Source organism: Elephantulus edwardii, unplaced genomic scaffold (genome assembly GCF_000299155.1).
Source record: "Elephantulus edwardii isolate Elephantulus edwardi_28Jun2011 unplaced genomic scaffold, EleEdw1.0 scaffold00199, whole genome shotgun sequence".
Lineage (NCBI taxonomy): Eukaryota > Metazoa > Chordata > Mammalia > Macroscelidea > Macroscelididae > Elephantulus > Elephantulus edwardii.
Window position 1 is genome coordinate 1,164,350 of NW_006399949.1, and position 15,044 is coordinate 1,179,393.

At 38.0% G+C, this 15,044-nt stretch overlaps 1 protein-coding gene across 1 annotated transcript in view; it reads right to left on the reverse strand.

Moving 5' to 3' along the window:
• Positions 1 to 14,790, reverse strand: part of LOC102867367 (osteocrin-like) — a 44,589-nt gene extending 29,799 nt beyond the window's left edge. Inside the window, exons 1-2 of the mRNA XM_006897059.1 lie at positions 14,692 to 14,790; positions 11,990 to 12,204 (exon numbers count right to left, since the gene is read on the reverse strand). Coding sequence (XP_006897121.1) covers positions 11,990 to 12,204; positions 14,692 to 14,790 — 314 coding nt within the window. The remainder of the gene's footprint in view (positions 1 to 11,989; positions 12,205 to 14,691) is intronic.
• Between the last annotated feature and the right edge of the window lie 254 nt (positions 14,791 to 15,044).

The following is a 15,044-nucleotide window of genomic DNA, read 5'->3' on the forward strand; positions in this document are numbered from 1 at the left end:
CGGAGTTTAGCGCCGTTGTACATAGGGTTGCTATGAGTCGCAAGCGACTCGATGGCACATAACAACAACAACAATAGTAAAAGAAACAAAGATTCTCAGCACTGGGCTAATTGGCAGCATCATGATGGATGGTGAAGGGATTGAGATAGTTAACACTTTTAGTTTACTTGGCTCCACAGTCAACACTCTTGGTTACCAGCATCCAGGAAATGAAGAGACGAATTGCATTGGGAAAGTCAGCTGTGAGGGATCTCTCAAGAGTACTGAAGAGCAACAACGTCAGGCTGGAGACTAAGGTGTGCCTGATCCAGGCTACAGGCTTTGCAAATATGTGCTATGCATCCGAGAGTTGGCCAGTGAATAGTGATAAAAGAAAGGTAATTGATGCCTTTGAGCTGTGGTGCTGGAGAAGAATGTTGAATATACCATGGACTGCTAGGAGAACATCAGGTTTGTTCTGGAGAGGGTAAAGTCAGAATGTTCTTTGGAGTCAAGGATTGTGAAGCTTCGTCTGACATACTTTGGGCATGTTGAAAGGAGGGACTGGTCCTTGGAGAGGGACATCATGTTTGGGAGAATAGAGTGACTGCGCAGGAGAGGAAGACCCTAGATGAGATGGATCGATTCTGTGATTGGGGTGGTCGCAATGAGAGTGTAGGAGACGGCGAGGATGGTACAGGGTAGAGCAGTGTTTAGGGCTCTTGTACATAAGGTCGCTATGAGTTGCAAGTGACTCGATGGCACATAACAACAACAACGAGAGTAAAAGTATGATTTGCTGCCACATCTCAAAAACTCACTGCTATCAAGTTAGTTCTGATGTATTAAGCATCCATCTATTTTCCAAGATTGTAAATCATAGTAGAAGATTGCCCTGTTCAAACTGCCAGAAATTCTTCTTTGGATTTTAAGGGTCCAATAGAATTCTTTCTTCCAAAATGCTTTTATCAAAAAGAAATTCAGCTCTACAAACTTTGAGTACTTAGTAAAAAGGGTAAAATGGTGATTAATTTTATAAAACAATGTATGAGAATGATTATATGAAACACAATATAAATGAAGAATAGTGTGAGACACAATGTATGTGAACTTTTAAAGCAAACCGATTTTTTTTTAAAAAGGAGAAACAAATGAGATTGTGGAAATGAATAGTGTATCATATTGTTTTAAATAGTCCAGTGATTTGGATGACTGAATTAAATGAGGAATTTAATTATTTCAGTCTAAGGCTTAGATATCACATTAAGCAAAAGCTTGCTGAAGATTGTCCAAAATGACTAGTACATGACCAAAGAACTGTTATATATATTAGCTGGATTTAGATGAGGCTTGGCAGCAGAGGTATCATATGGATCTGACTGAAAGAAGAGAATTACAGAAGAATGAATATTTATGTTTTACTGACTATAAAGAGGCATTTGACTATGTGGATCATAGCAAATTATGGCTGACACTGAGAAGGATGGGTGTCCCAGAGCATTTAATAATGCTAATGAAATCTAGACTAAATAGCTGTTGTGCAAACATAGCAAAGGGACCCAGGGTTTGAAGTTAAGAAAGGAATGTGTCAGGATTGTATCCTTTCTCCCTACCTGTACAAGCTTTATGCTGAGCATAACAGCTTTCAGAGAAGCTGGACTTAATGAAGGAGAATGTAGCATCAGTATTGGTGAGATTCATTAACAACCCGTGTTATGCAACCTATCTTGCTGAAAGAGATAAGGACTTGCAATACTCCCTGCAGAAGATCAAAGACTACAGCCTTAAATATGAATTATATATCAACATCAAGAAAACAAAACTCTTCACCAATGGGCCAATGGCAACACCGTAATAGATGGAGAAAATACTGAATTTGTCAAAGATTTTCTTTCTTGGATCCACAATAAACATCCTTGATGACATCAATTGAAAAATCAAAGGACTTGTTGCAGTGGAAAAATCTGTTCTTAAGGACCTTTCTAAAGTGTTAAAGAGTAATGATGTCAGACTGAACACATCTGGTTTAAGCCATGATGTCTTCAATTATTATATACATCTGAAGGTTGGATAATAGAAGGAGTGATAAAAGGATATTTGGTGTCTTTGAGTTGTGGTGTTCTAGAAGAGTACTGAATATCCCATGAACTGTCAAAAAGAATAAATGTGTCTTGGAGAAAGTTCAGCCAGGATGCTTCTTAGAAGCAAGGATGGTGAATCTCTGTCCCACATACTTTTAGGCATGTTTTTGGAGAGGCCAGTTCTAAGAAAATGACATCATGCTTGGAAAAGTGGAGGGTTATTGAAAGAGAGGAAGAGCCTCAACAAGATGTTTTGACAACACGGTGGCTCTAACAATGAACTCAAGATAAGGGAAGGTTTAGATCTGTTGTTTATAGGATCATTTTGAGGTGTAATCAGCTTCACAGCACATAACAAGAACAATAAGATGATGCAAGTTCCAGATGGGCTCTCAATAATTCTGTCATTGTTATTCTGAATGGAATTGACCTATGGAGCCAATAGAATATAATGGTTATGATGGTGTGTGACTTCTAAAGCTAAATAATGGAAGATGTTAGAATTTTTGCCTTGTTTCTTGGATTATTTGGTCTTCGGGAAGTCAATTGTTATTTCTTAAAGACACATAACCAACCCCACGGAGAGGTTCATATTGCCAAGAACTAAGCCCTCCTGCCAAGAGCCAGCGAGGAACTGAGGTTTCCTGTCTCCCACCATGTGAGTGAGCCTTTTTGGAAGTAGATTCTAGCCTTACACAGATGCCTACAATCTGGGCCAACATTTTCACCATAAACTAGTGAGAAATCTTATGCCAGATATTCCCAGTCAAGTTGTTTCTGGCTACCTGACCCACAGAAACTTTATGAGATAATATTTATTATTGCTTCAGCTGCTAAATTATGGGCAATTGGTTACTTAGGAGTAGTTATCTAATACAGTGGACTTCGATGTGCTCTGAGAAGACACAAGAAAGAGAACATCGCTGTGGTGGAGACTTCTAGAAGCATTTATGGAATAATAGAGCACATTGTGACTTCAGAAACTTCAGTCTTTGTTAGAAAAACTTAAAATTAAAATGTAGAATTAAGAAATGGCTAGGATAGGAAAATAGAACTGTGAAAGCATGAGAAGGAAGGACTGGTGGGTGAGGAGAGACTTCTACAAAGTCTTGGCAGGAATGAGAAGAAAACTAAATGTTTAAAGTCTATGGGGTCACATTTAAACTTAAAACAATTAGGCTTTCTAATGCAAATTCCAGAATAGGAGGATGAAGGTGGTAAGTCTAAGTGATGATTTGATTTAAAGGAGCTGCCAGTACATTTGACTCCTTTTCCCAAGTCCACATCCAGAAAAAAAGCGGGTAAGATGTGAATGGTAAACAGATGAAAATCAAGATGTTATTTTAATTACTAATAATGTTGAATGTAGAATATGACTTTATAAATAGATTTTGAAACCCTTTGTCTCCTCTCTGTCCTGGACCAGTTTCCCTACCTAGTCATTACCCACTGCTGTCAAGTTGATTCTTACTCATTGTGACCCTGTATGATAGATGACAGCTCCATGGGATTTTCAAGACTGAACATTTTTGTGGGAGCCGACTGTCATATCTTTCCCTGGCACATGTTTGTGGGTTCAGATTGATAACCTTTGAGCTAGCGCCCCAATACTATTCCACCAGTGCTTCATGGTTATCAATTAAAAACCAGAAGGAAGGAATGAGAAGAATAAGTTCAGTGACTCCCAAATAGGTAAGTGATTAGCTGGGAGGAGTGAAGAGGGAGTGGATCTGTGGGTCTTTAGTCTTGTCCTAACAGGAATTCCTCCCTGTGGAAATATGAATCTGGGGAAATATTTGATCCCCCCTAAACAAAATAACACAACATCAAAGCCACTGCTGTCCAGTCAATTCCAACTCACAGCAAACCTGTGGGACAGAGTAAAAGCAAACTGTCATGTCTTTTCCCCACGGTGCAGCTGGGTTTGAACCAATGTTCTTTGCTTTGGCAGTTGAATTCCTTAACCACAGTCATACCAGATCTTCTCCTTCCTAGACACTGGCTAAATAAACTTTCTCCTAAGTGAAATAATATTTTCTTTCATTGTTCTAATTTTAAACCATGTATTTGGAGGTATTTCTAACTTTGGAACTCTATCTCAAAAGTGATAGTTCCGTTTTGGACAGATTCTGCTAAATTCATAATAATAGTGCTGACTAGCATAATGCCAATTTCCAAAGTATGTTCCAAAAGGATGGCCATATGCACGGGCAGTCAGAGAGAAGCTATTAGCACTGGAATCAAGTAATGCTATTTCAGTTTTTGTAAAGCAGCCCAGACACGCTTGATTTGGAAACTGCAGGGAAACTGTAGGCAGAAGGAATCTCCATTTGACTGGCTAAGGAATTTGAAGGGCATCTAATGAAACATTTTGAAAACTCTATCTGGGAAATGGACTTAAACAAGAATGTCATACAAAACTTTTCAGTCTAGATTATATACGTTTCAATCTCTATTTATGAAATCAAATACAGTCCCTTTTGGGAGAAAATTTGAAGCCATTGTCTCCAAAACATAATGAGGAGGATAGGTAAAGTCTATTTTATGTTGTAGTGTTGAGCTAGAAGTAAGGATGGCTCGACAATAAAGAGATTGGGAATAGCCCAATGGCATGTGGTCAAGTACATTTCGCATTGGCTATCCAGGCTTTCCAACTATGGGGAAAGAGGCATGAGAAATGAGTGCCGTAATTGAATCCCTTTTGTGTGTTTCTCATATTTGACATGGAATACATTCTGAGCTACCTGTTTTGGGCATCATCAAATGAGCAGCAAAAACCCCGAGATGCTTATGTTACCTAAGTTTTTGACATTACTCAACAAAGAATCAGACAAGAAAGTTGGATGTCTTCCTCTTTAATCATTGGTTCTGTCACAAAGAAGAACAATGGAATCTCACAAATTGAGACTGGTCTGCAATCTCAACTTTAGCCTTAATTTGTTATTTAGCTTAGGATAAAAGCCCACACATGCTAGGCACTGTAATTATAAAAATATGTATTTACTGAATATACTTCCTAACTAACCTCTCAGTTCCCTGCTATTGTGCCATTGTTGCAAATACCCATTGTCACAGAATCTTAGTTTTTCAGGAGCAGCTTGAGTTGGAGTCAAACAACTGGAATGTAATTTACAGTTTTGTAACAGAAAATAAAGAATTTTATCTTTGAAAAGATATAAAAAAACAATAAAAACCAAACAAACTAAGCCCTAAAATCACTTTAGAGTGCTGTGAGTTAAAAGAAAAGACATAATAAATAAAAATATTAGAGTAGGAATTTCCTACCTCAGTTTTTTGCTGTGATTCTTAAAAAACTGGGGCAAAACTCCCCCTATAAGTGGGCATTACTCCATTTTGCATTAAAAACTGAGATTTACACAGGGTCACCATAAGCTGCTTTCCCCATATTAATGCAATAACAAAATTTAATAAAAATTAAGCCAAAAAAGAGGAGAATTTCTCTGGAGCAAGTATTGAGGAACTACATTCTCTGTCTTTCTTCATATGAAGATTAGATTTTAATGGACTGGTCAGCAGTTCAACTGCAGCAGACACTCTGCTAGAGATAGATAAGGAGTCTTTCCTCATTAGGATTTATGATCACAGAAATATGACAGGTAGTTCTACTTTCTCTCCCATAGGGTCATTATGAGTCAGAGTACACTCAATAACCTTTAGTTTTCTTAGTTGGTGGTCACATAGATTGAGTAAACCAGAAAGCTTGACATCTATCCACTAATCTGTAACTGAGAGCTCTGATGACTTACTGGTAAAAAGATAACTTGTGAGGTGGGTTGCTAATCCAAAAGCTTATGGTTCAAATTCATCATCTGCTCCACGGGAGAAGGATGGGCAATTTCTTCCTATGCAGTTAACTGCCTGTGAAAGTCTGCTGAAAGGTCAGCTATAGGTGGGTTCTGACCCAATAAAATAGCAGACAAGATAGAATAATGTCAACAAAAGGACAAGAAGATGTGAGATTTAGCTTGGTATCAAAATGAAGAGAAGATTACATAAGGAACAGTTTAGCTTAACTTTTCTGCCATCAGAAGTCAGGATATGAGTTTTCTGTGGAATAGATATCAAGCATGTTGATAGAGTAAGCCTGAACTCATTGTAAAAGAGGTCTTGACTAAAGACTGCCTCGCAGGGATGATAAATAAAGCAAATTTAGCTCAGTGAGATAGGGAGGATATGAATGGAGAAACTAGGAGGGCGGGATGGGAATTACGGGCTACAAAATTAGGGGCTACTGGAGGAAATGCATTTTGTGCTTGTGACAAGAATTCTTACATCAATATTCTCAAAGGAGGTTATAGTCTCACGAACATGCTCTATAATAATGATTCCACTTTAAGCTCTTGCCAAAGTGGAGGGGCACTACACTAATCTGTTATAGATTTTTATAGTGATTAAAAAAAGACTTTCATAGCTGATTCTCCAGTGGGATTGCCCATCATTCTCCCACTGTGCAGCTGATGGATTTGAAGCACATGTCTTTGGGAATGCAGTACAGCTTCTAACCACCAGAGGTCCCTCTGTACTCTCATCCAAAGTTAAAAGGAGATAGAGGCAGCCTACGTAGTGATGGGAGGAGGTAATGGGTAAACGGATCACATACCCCTTTCCATTGCATTGTTCCAACTTGACTAAGGCCAAGTAAGGGGAAAGAGAGGCTTTAATAATATTCACGGTTTTGGCTTAACCATACAGTTGGTTATTTTAATTACTTAAATATGGTTGTTTAACTAATAAAAGCGAATAGAGGGATTTTTAATATTTTATTGTGACCAATAAAGTCGTAGTACCTGACTTAGTTTTTTGTTTTTTTTTTTTTCATCCAAAGAGTAAAGAACATTAAACTCCCACTGATGAGAAAATGGTTTTTCTGATTATGTCCTAAGAAGCCCTTCTCTTCCAATTAAGTGGCCACAATGACGTTCTCTCCTGGATTACACTGTTTGTAGACTAAATCTCTAAAATGTTTATAGTGGTCCTTTATCTACTCCCTAGATCCATTTTCTAATATTTCTCACCATATTTTTTTGAAGCTGGACTTTCTGGATCACAAAAAAGTTTCTGTGCCCTCCAGCTTTGGTTTGAACCAGGCAAGGACAGCCTTGGTGAAAAAACTAAGAGAGGGAGGTGGCATCATCATCATCGTCGTCATTATCATCATCATCATCATCATCATCATCATTTATTTTTGTTATTAATGTAACAGAAAGACTGCATTCCTCTAGTGGTTCAAATCCACTAGGAGCTTCTCAGGAGGGAGTTGACCAATCCCCTCTCACTGTGATGCACAGCTTCAGAAACCAGATGGAGCTTCCCATTGTGCCAGATTTAACTTTAAGGAAGTGAGTTGGGGCTTTATTCTGGGGCACTAGCTTCCATGTGCTAAATCTCTCAGTGCAGCCTGCTTTTTTCAGTGACTCTCCCTCTCAATTCCAGGAAACTACCCCTTCATTTACCTTGTCAGGTCACTTCCTTGGATTTCTGCATCATTTATTACGATTGCTTTTAAATTTGCTAAGCAGTCCCCTTATGAATAATACCTTATTAAAATTTTCCTTTGTCAAAATGCCTTCTGTTTTCTGTTAGAATTCTGACAGATACAAGAACAATTTGCTTTGTCTTTCTGAAAACCAAAAATGAAGTGGAAGATATAGCCTTCTTGATCTCAAAACTAACTAAACAGCTCAAATTACCCAAACAGTACAAGGACAAACACACAGACACATAACAGAATCAAGAGCACAGAAATTAACCTATTTACCTACCAACCACTTGGCTAACTGACTGGAAGAGATCTGTATTTGTTCCCATCCCAAAGAAGGGTGACCCAACACAGTGTGGAAACTACAGAACTCTATCATTGATTTCACATGTAAGCAAGATTCTACTGAAGATTATCCAAAAACAACTGGAACAGCACAACAGCAGAGAACTGCCAGAAGTCCAGGCTGAGTTTAGAAGGGGTCGTGGTACTAGGATATTATAGCTAATGTTAGATGGATCTTGGCTGAAAGCAGGGAATACCAGAGGAATGTCTATCTGTGTTTCATTGACTATGCAAAGGCATTTGATTATGTGGATCATAACAAACTGTGGCCGACTCTGAGAAGAATTGGAATCTTAGAACACTTGATGGTGCTAATGAGAAACCTATCCTTGGACCAAGAGGCAGTCGTCAGAACAGAGCAAGGAAACACTGCATGGTTCAAAATTGGGAAGGGCGTATGCCAGAGATGTGTCTTGTCTCCATACCTTTTCAACCTGTATGCAGAACAGATTATCCGAGAGGCTGGGCTCTATGAGGAGAAATGTGGAGTCAGGATTGGTGGAAGATCTACCAACAATATGCGTTATGCAGGTGATACACCCCTGCTTGCTGAAACTGAGGAGGACCTGAAGTGCTTGCTGCAGAGGGTCAAGGACTGCCACCTCCAATATGGATTGAGGCTCAATGTCAAGAAGACAAAGATTCTCACCACTGGACCAGTTGGCAACATCAGAATGGATTGAGATTGAGATTGAGATTGTTAACAGCTTTAGTTTGCTTGACTCCACAGTCAACACTCTTGGTACCAGCAGTCAGGAAATTAAAAGGTGTATTGTAGTGGGAAAGTCTGCTGTTAGGGACCTCTCCAATGTACTGAAGAGCAGTGGTGTCTCTCTGGAGACTAAGGTGTGTCTGATACAGGCCATGGTCTTTGTAATCACTTGTTATGCATCAGGGAGTCGGACAATAACTAGGGAGGATAGAAGGAGAATTGATGCCTTTGAGCTGTGGTGCTGGAGAAGAGTATTGAATGTACTGCTAAGAAGACAAACAGGTTCATCCTGGGGAGTGTTAAACTGGATTGCTCCTTGGAGGCAAGGATTCTGAGGCTTTTTCTGACATATTTTGGATATGTTGTAAGGAGGGACAGGTCCTTGGAGAGGGACCTCATACTTGGGAGGGTGGAGGGACAGCGCAGGAGAGGAAGGCCCTCTGTGAGGTGGATTGATTCAGTGACTGGGGTAATAGGGATGGGTGTGTCAGAGACAGTGCGATTGGCACAGGACAGAGCAGGGTTTAGGGCTATTGTACATAGGGTCGCTATGAGTAGCAAGCGACTCGATGGCACATAACAACACCAACAACAACACCTACCAGTCAACTGGTATTTGAAAAGAAAACAAAGCTTTCTAAGTTTGTGTTCCTTTTTTATCCAGCAGTTCATTCTTTCTTCCACTTTGTATTGCATGATATGTTTAAATTTCCCCCCACCCCTTCTTAATATTTTATCATATTCAGGAATAAAAGCATACATTCCTTGTTTGAGACTCTGAATTTATAATATGAGATCATGTGTTAATAAAACTGAGATATCTGTGCCAAGAAATCTGGAGGACAGCCACCTGGCCAACTGACTAGAAGAGGTCTATATTTGTTCCCATTCTAAAGAAAGGTGTCCCAAAACAGTGCAGAAATTATTGATCAATATCATTGATATCATATGCAAGAAAGATTTCTGTTGAAGATTATCCAAAACCGACTGGAACTCAATAGAAAATTGCCTGAAGTGCAGGCTGGGTTTTGATGAGGCCATGGTACAACAGATATTATAGCTAATGTTAGATGGAGCTTGGCTGAAAGCAGAGAGTACCAGGGGAATGTCTATCTGTGCTTCATTGACTGCGCAAAGTAATTTGTGTAAATCATAACAAACTGGCTAACTCTGAGAAGAACGGGAATCCCAAAACACTTGATTATGCTTGTGCAAAACCAATACTTGGACTAGAAGGCAGTCATCAAAACAGAGCAAGGAAACAGCATGGTTCAAAATTGAAAAGTGTGTACACCACAAATGTGTCCTATCTCCATACCTTTTCAACCTGTATGCAGAACAGATTATCTGGGAGGTTTGGGCTCTATGAGGAGAAATGTGGCATCAGGATTGGAGATAGACTCATCAACTATCTGCGTTATGTAGATGATACACCCTGCTTACTGATGTTGAGGAAGCCTGAAGCACTTGCTGCAGAAGATCAAAGACTGCAGTTTTCAATATGGATTGAAGCTCAACATCAAGAAAACAAAGATTCTCACCGCTCAGCAGATTGGCAGCCTCATGATAGATGACGAAGATATTGAAATTGTTAACAGCTTTTCCCACAATATACCTACCATCAGCATAACAAAACATAATAAAATCAATTTAACAATCAGCGTAATAATACTGTGCCACTGGAATACGATACATAAAATGTCCTACTTCCCCCCCTTTCAGATCCTTTATATATTTTTCCTATTATATGCAGTCAAATTACTTATTTTGAAACTAAGACAATTTATTCTTGATGCAGTAATATCACTAGCTGGGATATATATTTAACATATTTTGTTTTAGTTTTTATGATATTTAAGTATCACATTTAATTTTTTCATATCACTACATAAAATATTTAGATGTTACCAAAGCAAAAGAGGGCATATTTAAGCTTATTTTCAGAAGAAAAACTTTGTTTAATATACACACAAACATGTACAAAAAGTGTGATTCCTGGATTATTTATGCTCACATAAGGATATTAAGGACAACTTATACTTAATAACGTACTACCATAAAGACTATTGTATGAAATCTTGTGACTAAAACACAAAACTTTGTGTGGTTTATGAAAACATTCCATAGCTGCTCAAAGTAAGGAAACACCTTGTGCATTTAAGTCAGAATTTTAAGTCTAAATACTTTCTGCATTTTAAGGTTGCCCTAAACACTGCGTAGAGAGTGTTGCTTGATATTTGGCTTTAACCTGTTTCTTTTTTATCCATGTAACTACACTTACTGTGGTGTTAGCCTAAAAGCTGTCACCCTTTTTCGTTTTTCTTTTTTTTAACAAAGCCATTACAGTTAGCCCTGTCTGGTCTCCAGCTGCCTTAACTGTACACATATGGTCTTGCAAATCAGTATGATCTTGAAAATCACCTAGCTGTGGGGCTAGGATAAGGGAAATTGTGCTTCCCACAGTAGGCAGCAAGACTTGTGATGGCAAGACGTGAGGGAGACTGGAGCAGATTCTGTTGGTCAAACCCTGGTGATGGTGTAGAGAGACTGTGGCATTGCTGACTGTGGCACTGCTGTGGACAAACAGTGACAAAGTGTGACCTGAGGCTTATTGCATTTATGCTGGCCAAGTTAAAGGTTTTTGCTGTTCTTGCCAGATGATTGAAGGAGAAGCTAACTTATAACTGCTCTGAGACAAACCTTGCTGGATGATTTGGTTGTAACTGAGTTATATGGATGAAGCTGTTAATGTCAGACTTTATGGACTCATATAACTAGATGAACATTTACATTTATGTTGACTCGGGGGTTCTGATTCATGGTGTGCTATTAATCTTGGTGCACAATATAATAAAAATAGATACATAGTAAAAGTTAGCAGAATTTTTTTCAAATGCCTCTCTAGGTTCTAAGAATTCTTCACTGCCCTTTGGTATAGGACAGAAAACACTTTTATTTATGTTTGAAAAGGTTAGCATCAAGAGTAAAAGTTAAAATGGGATTCAGGTGATCTTTGCTACACAGAAAACTCAGTTGGTCAGAACACTTATCGTCCTGCACACACACTGTTCCTCATTTCCCGACTGCAGTAAAATCTTAGAATAACTATTTTATATCTGCCTTGCAACAAGATATCCCCCACAAAACATCATGACAAAAATATTAAATGCATGTGGTAGCAGTAATTTTATTCCCTAAACAGTTGTCTCTAAAAATCTTGCTATAAATCCAAGTTATCTAACATACTGTCAAGTTTGATCACCTACAATATTTTCCCTGCATTATACTTCCAATAGAATTTTCAGCTTCTAAACCCAGAGTGGAAGAAGTAAAAAAACAAAAGCTAAAACAGTCCTCCAAGAGTTCACTTACCTCTGTTTACCTTTATGATCTACAGAGCCTGCTGAGAGTCTGTCCAGTGGAGATCCAAACCCAGAGAAGCTCCTTTTCTTCTTTGTCTCAATCACATCATTCTCCAGGGACACGAGTTCATCAAGAAGCAAGAGTTTTGCTGCCAAATCAGTAGCTGATTTCTCTCCCCCAGTTGTGGGCTGTGACTGTCCATTCATGACTCCAGAATCAAAGATCTGTAGGAAACCGAGAGGCAATTCCCTACATTGAGATATCAAAAACAACCCCCTAATAATTACAGTCCTCTGCCGCTGAATTCCGCTAACCTTTAGTTGACATGACCTTCATGAAACATTTTTCTATATCTCTTGGAATTATACTCTGAAAAGGTAGTTAGACTTTTTAAAAAAAATTTAATTTTAATTAAGGTTTACAAAGACTTTGGATTTCCATTCATTCATTGTTGCACTTTTTTCCTGCCCTCTCCATTTGTTCTTCTCTTTGAAGAGTAAATGAAAAATTCTTTCATTGTTAAACAATCCCTCCCCCCAAGTCCACTCCACTATGCAGCCTTTGTTCTGGATTCCTGCCATGATAATAATACATAATCATACGTGCTTTTTAAACAGTTCTCTCCCTCATCTGTCTCAATGCAGTATACATTATTTATCCCATATTTCTCAGTCTTCCCCCATTCCTGATGTCAGTCCTGTTTTACAACAGTGGCACTATGCAATATTTGTCCTTTTGTGACTGAAATATTTCACTCAGCATAATGCCCTCCAGGGTCACCCAGTTTGTATAATATTTCAAGAATTTCTTGTTTTTCAATGCAGCATAATATTCCATTGTGTAAATACACCAGAGATTCTCTATCCATTTGTTTGTTGATGGACACTTGGGTTGTTTCCAACTCTTTGCTATTGTGAACAAAGCTAAACACGGGTGTGCAATAGTTAGACTTTTGAGGACTGAAGCATGAAGAACTTAGATCCACTCAAAATAAATAAATAAAAAAATTAAAACAAAGGAAAGAAAAAATAAAAAATAAGTCATGTCTCTGCAATATTAATTGATTATTCTTTTTGATGCTTTCCCAGGAACAACTGCATTAATCCTTATCAATCCTGAAGCTTTCATTATCATTATCTTTTTACCTAGAATACTTATATTTTATGTTGATTATACATGAGTAACTTGAGGGTAAATATTATGTTTCATTAATCTTTTATTAACTCTAGTTAATGCCTAATGCAGAAGAGTTAAACAAAATAAAAACTCATACTCAAAACCCAGTAATTTACATTGAACTAACTCTAATTCATTACAACTTCCTGTGTGTCAGAGTAGATGTTCGCTCCATAGAGTTTTCAGTGGGTGATTTTTCATAAGTAGGTTGGGCTTTCTCAGAGCTGCCCCTGGCTGTTGAACAACCACTTTTGGGTTAGCACCTGAGCATATTTAACATTTGTACTACTCATTTAAATGTCTTTTGAGTGTTCATGGTTAGTACTCGATATACTTCAGACAAATACTGTTGAATAGATTCTGAGAAATTGAAATCTCATGTTATTTTCTTTTTCTGCACGTTAATTTATTCAAGTAACAGTTACTAAGCATCTACTATGTGCTACATAGCAGTGTATATTGCAAAGCAGATTCTTCTTTGTTGTTGTTATTGAGTGTCTTCAAGTTGAGCAAGACTGATAGTGACCCTCTGAAAAAAAGACCTGAACCCTATTCTATAATTATGGTAATTTATCTTATGTTCATAGAGTTTCCAGAGGCATGTGGTTTAGGAAGTGGAAGCCATCCTGCTTCTAAACTTGCATTAATCTGGCAGTGCCATCAAACACTGTCCACCATGGGTAACCATTATGGCATTTGACACACCAGTGACACAGTATTCAGCATCACAGCTACTCCAAGTTACTTCAGTACAGCAAATTGACAGACCAGCGCTGTACTCCTTAGAAGAATGTTCATCTCAAACACAATTAATATGAGGCCCAATGGCCACAGACATGAGGACCCTACCACTTTATTTTTTAAATTTGAAATTGATTTTAATGAAAGTTTACAGAGACTTTGGATTTCCATTATTGCACTTTTCTCCCTGCCGACCTTACTCCCCCAATTAGCTTCTTTTTGAAAAGTAAAAGAAAAAGTTCTTTCATTGTTATTCAATCCATCCCTCCCCAAATCCACTCTACTATGCCACCTTTGTTCTGGACTCTGGTCATTAACAATAATATTTAAACACAAATATATAATATATCCTGTCTCTGCCTTCAGGGATCTTACTATAATTATCCATGTAATAAGTTTGGTCAAAATTGTTAATATTTTGACATGCAAACAAATTTTCTATCAAAGCACTTCAGCTTGTATAATTTATTTAATTATGCATACATCTTCATGACTTATAGGCTTTTTTTGATCAAGGAACACAAATCTTGGTTTTTAATTCTAATATAACATACCCGGCTCTCTCTGATAACTATCTCTGAAGCTAAAAAAGGTGAGGTTAATGATTATCACTCCTTATATGTGAAATGTAAACTTTGCATGTCATGTTGAGAATAAAAGCAAAGCAAATAAAAATAAGTCTTTGTGATTGATTTTTTTTTCAGGGTGCATTCTTATTTGTGTGCTGCACTGATTTTTGTTGCATTGGCTACATTCATAAAGCTTTGATAGTCCCTTAGGCTAGTTTCCATTACCTCTGTTGCTACATCCACTGAGAACACTTTTCCTGAGCTCCACAGCATCAACATCACAGCCAGGATGAAATGTGCTCTTGCCACTCTCCAGCCCAGCATCTGAGGGTCATGCACATTAGGGTGAACATTTATTAGTTTGGCATACAAAGATAGAAAAACCAAGAGCTCCTATAAAACGTGTTAGAGGCAAGTGATATGCCAAATTGTTTCCCTATTATGTGCTGGCAGGCACCTCAGCAAAACTTTTGATGAAAATAACATTTGATGAAAGCTATCCATTTTCTCACCTATGGATTCTATCAAGATATCCTTTCCATGGAATCCTGGGCTAGGGCTATATAGCTATAATCATA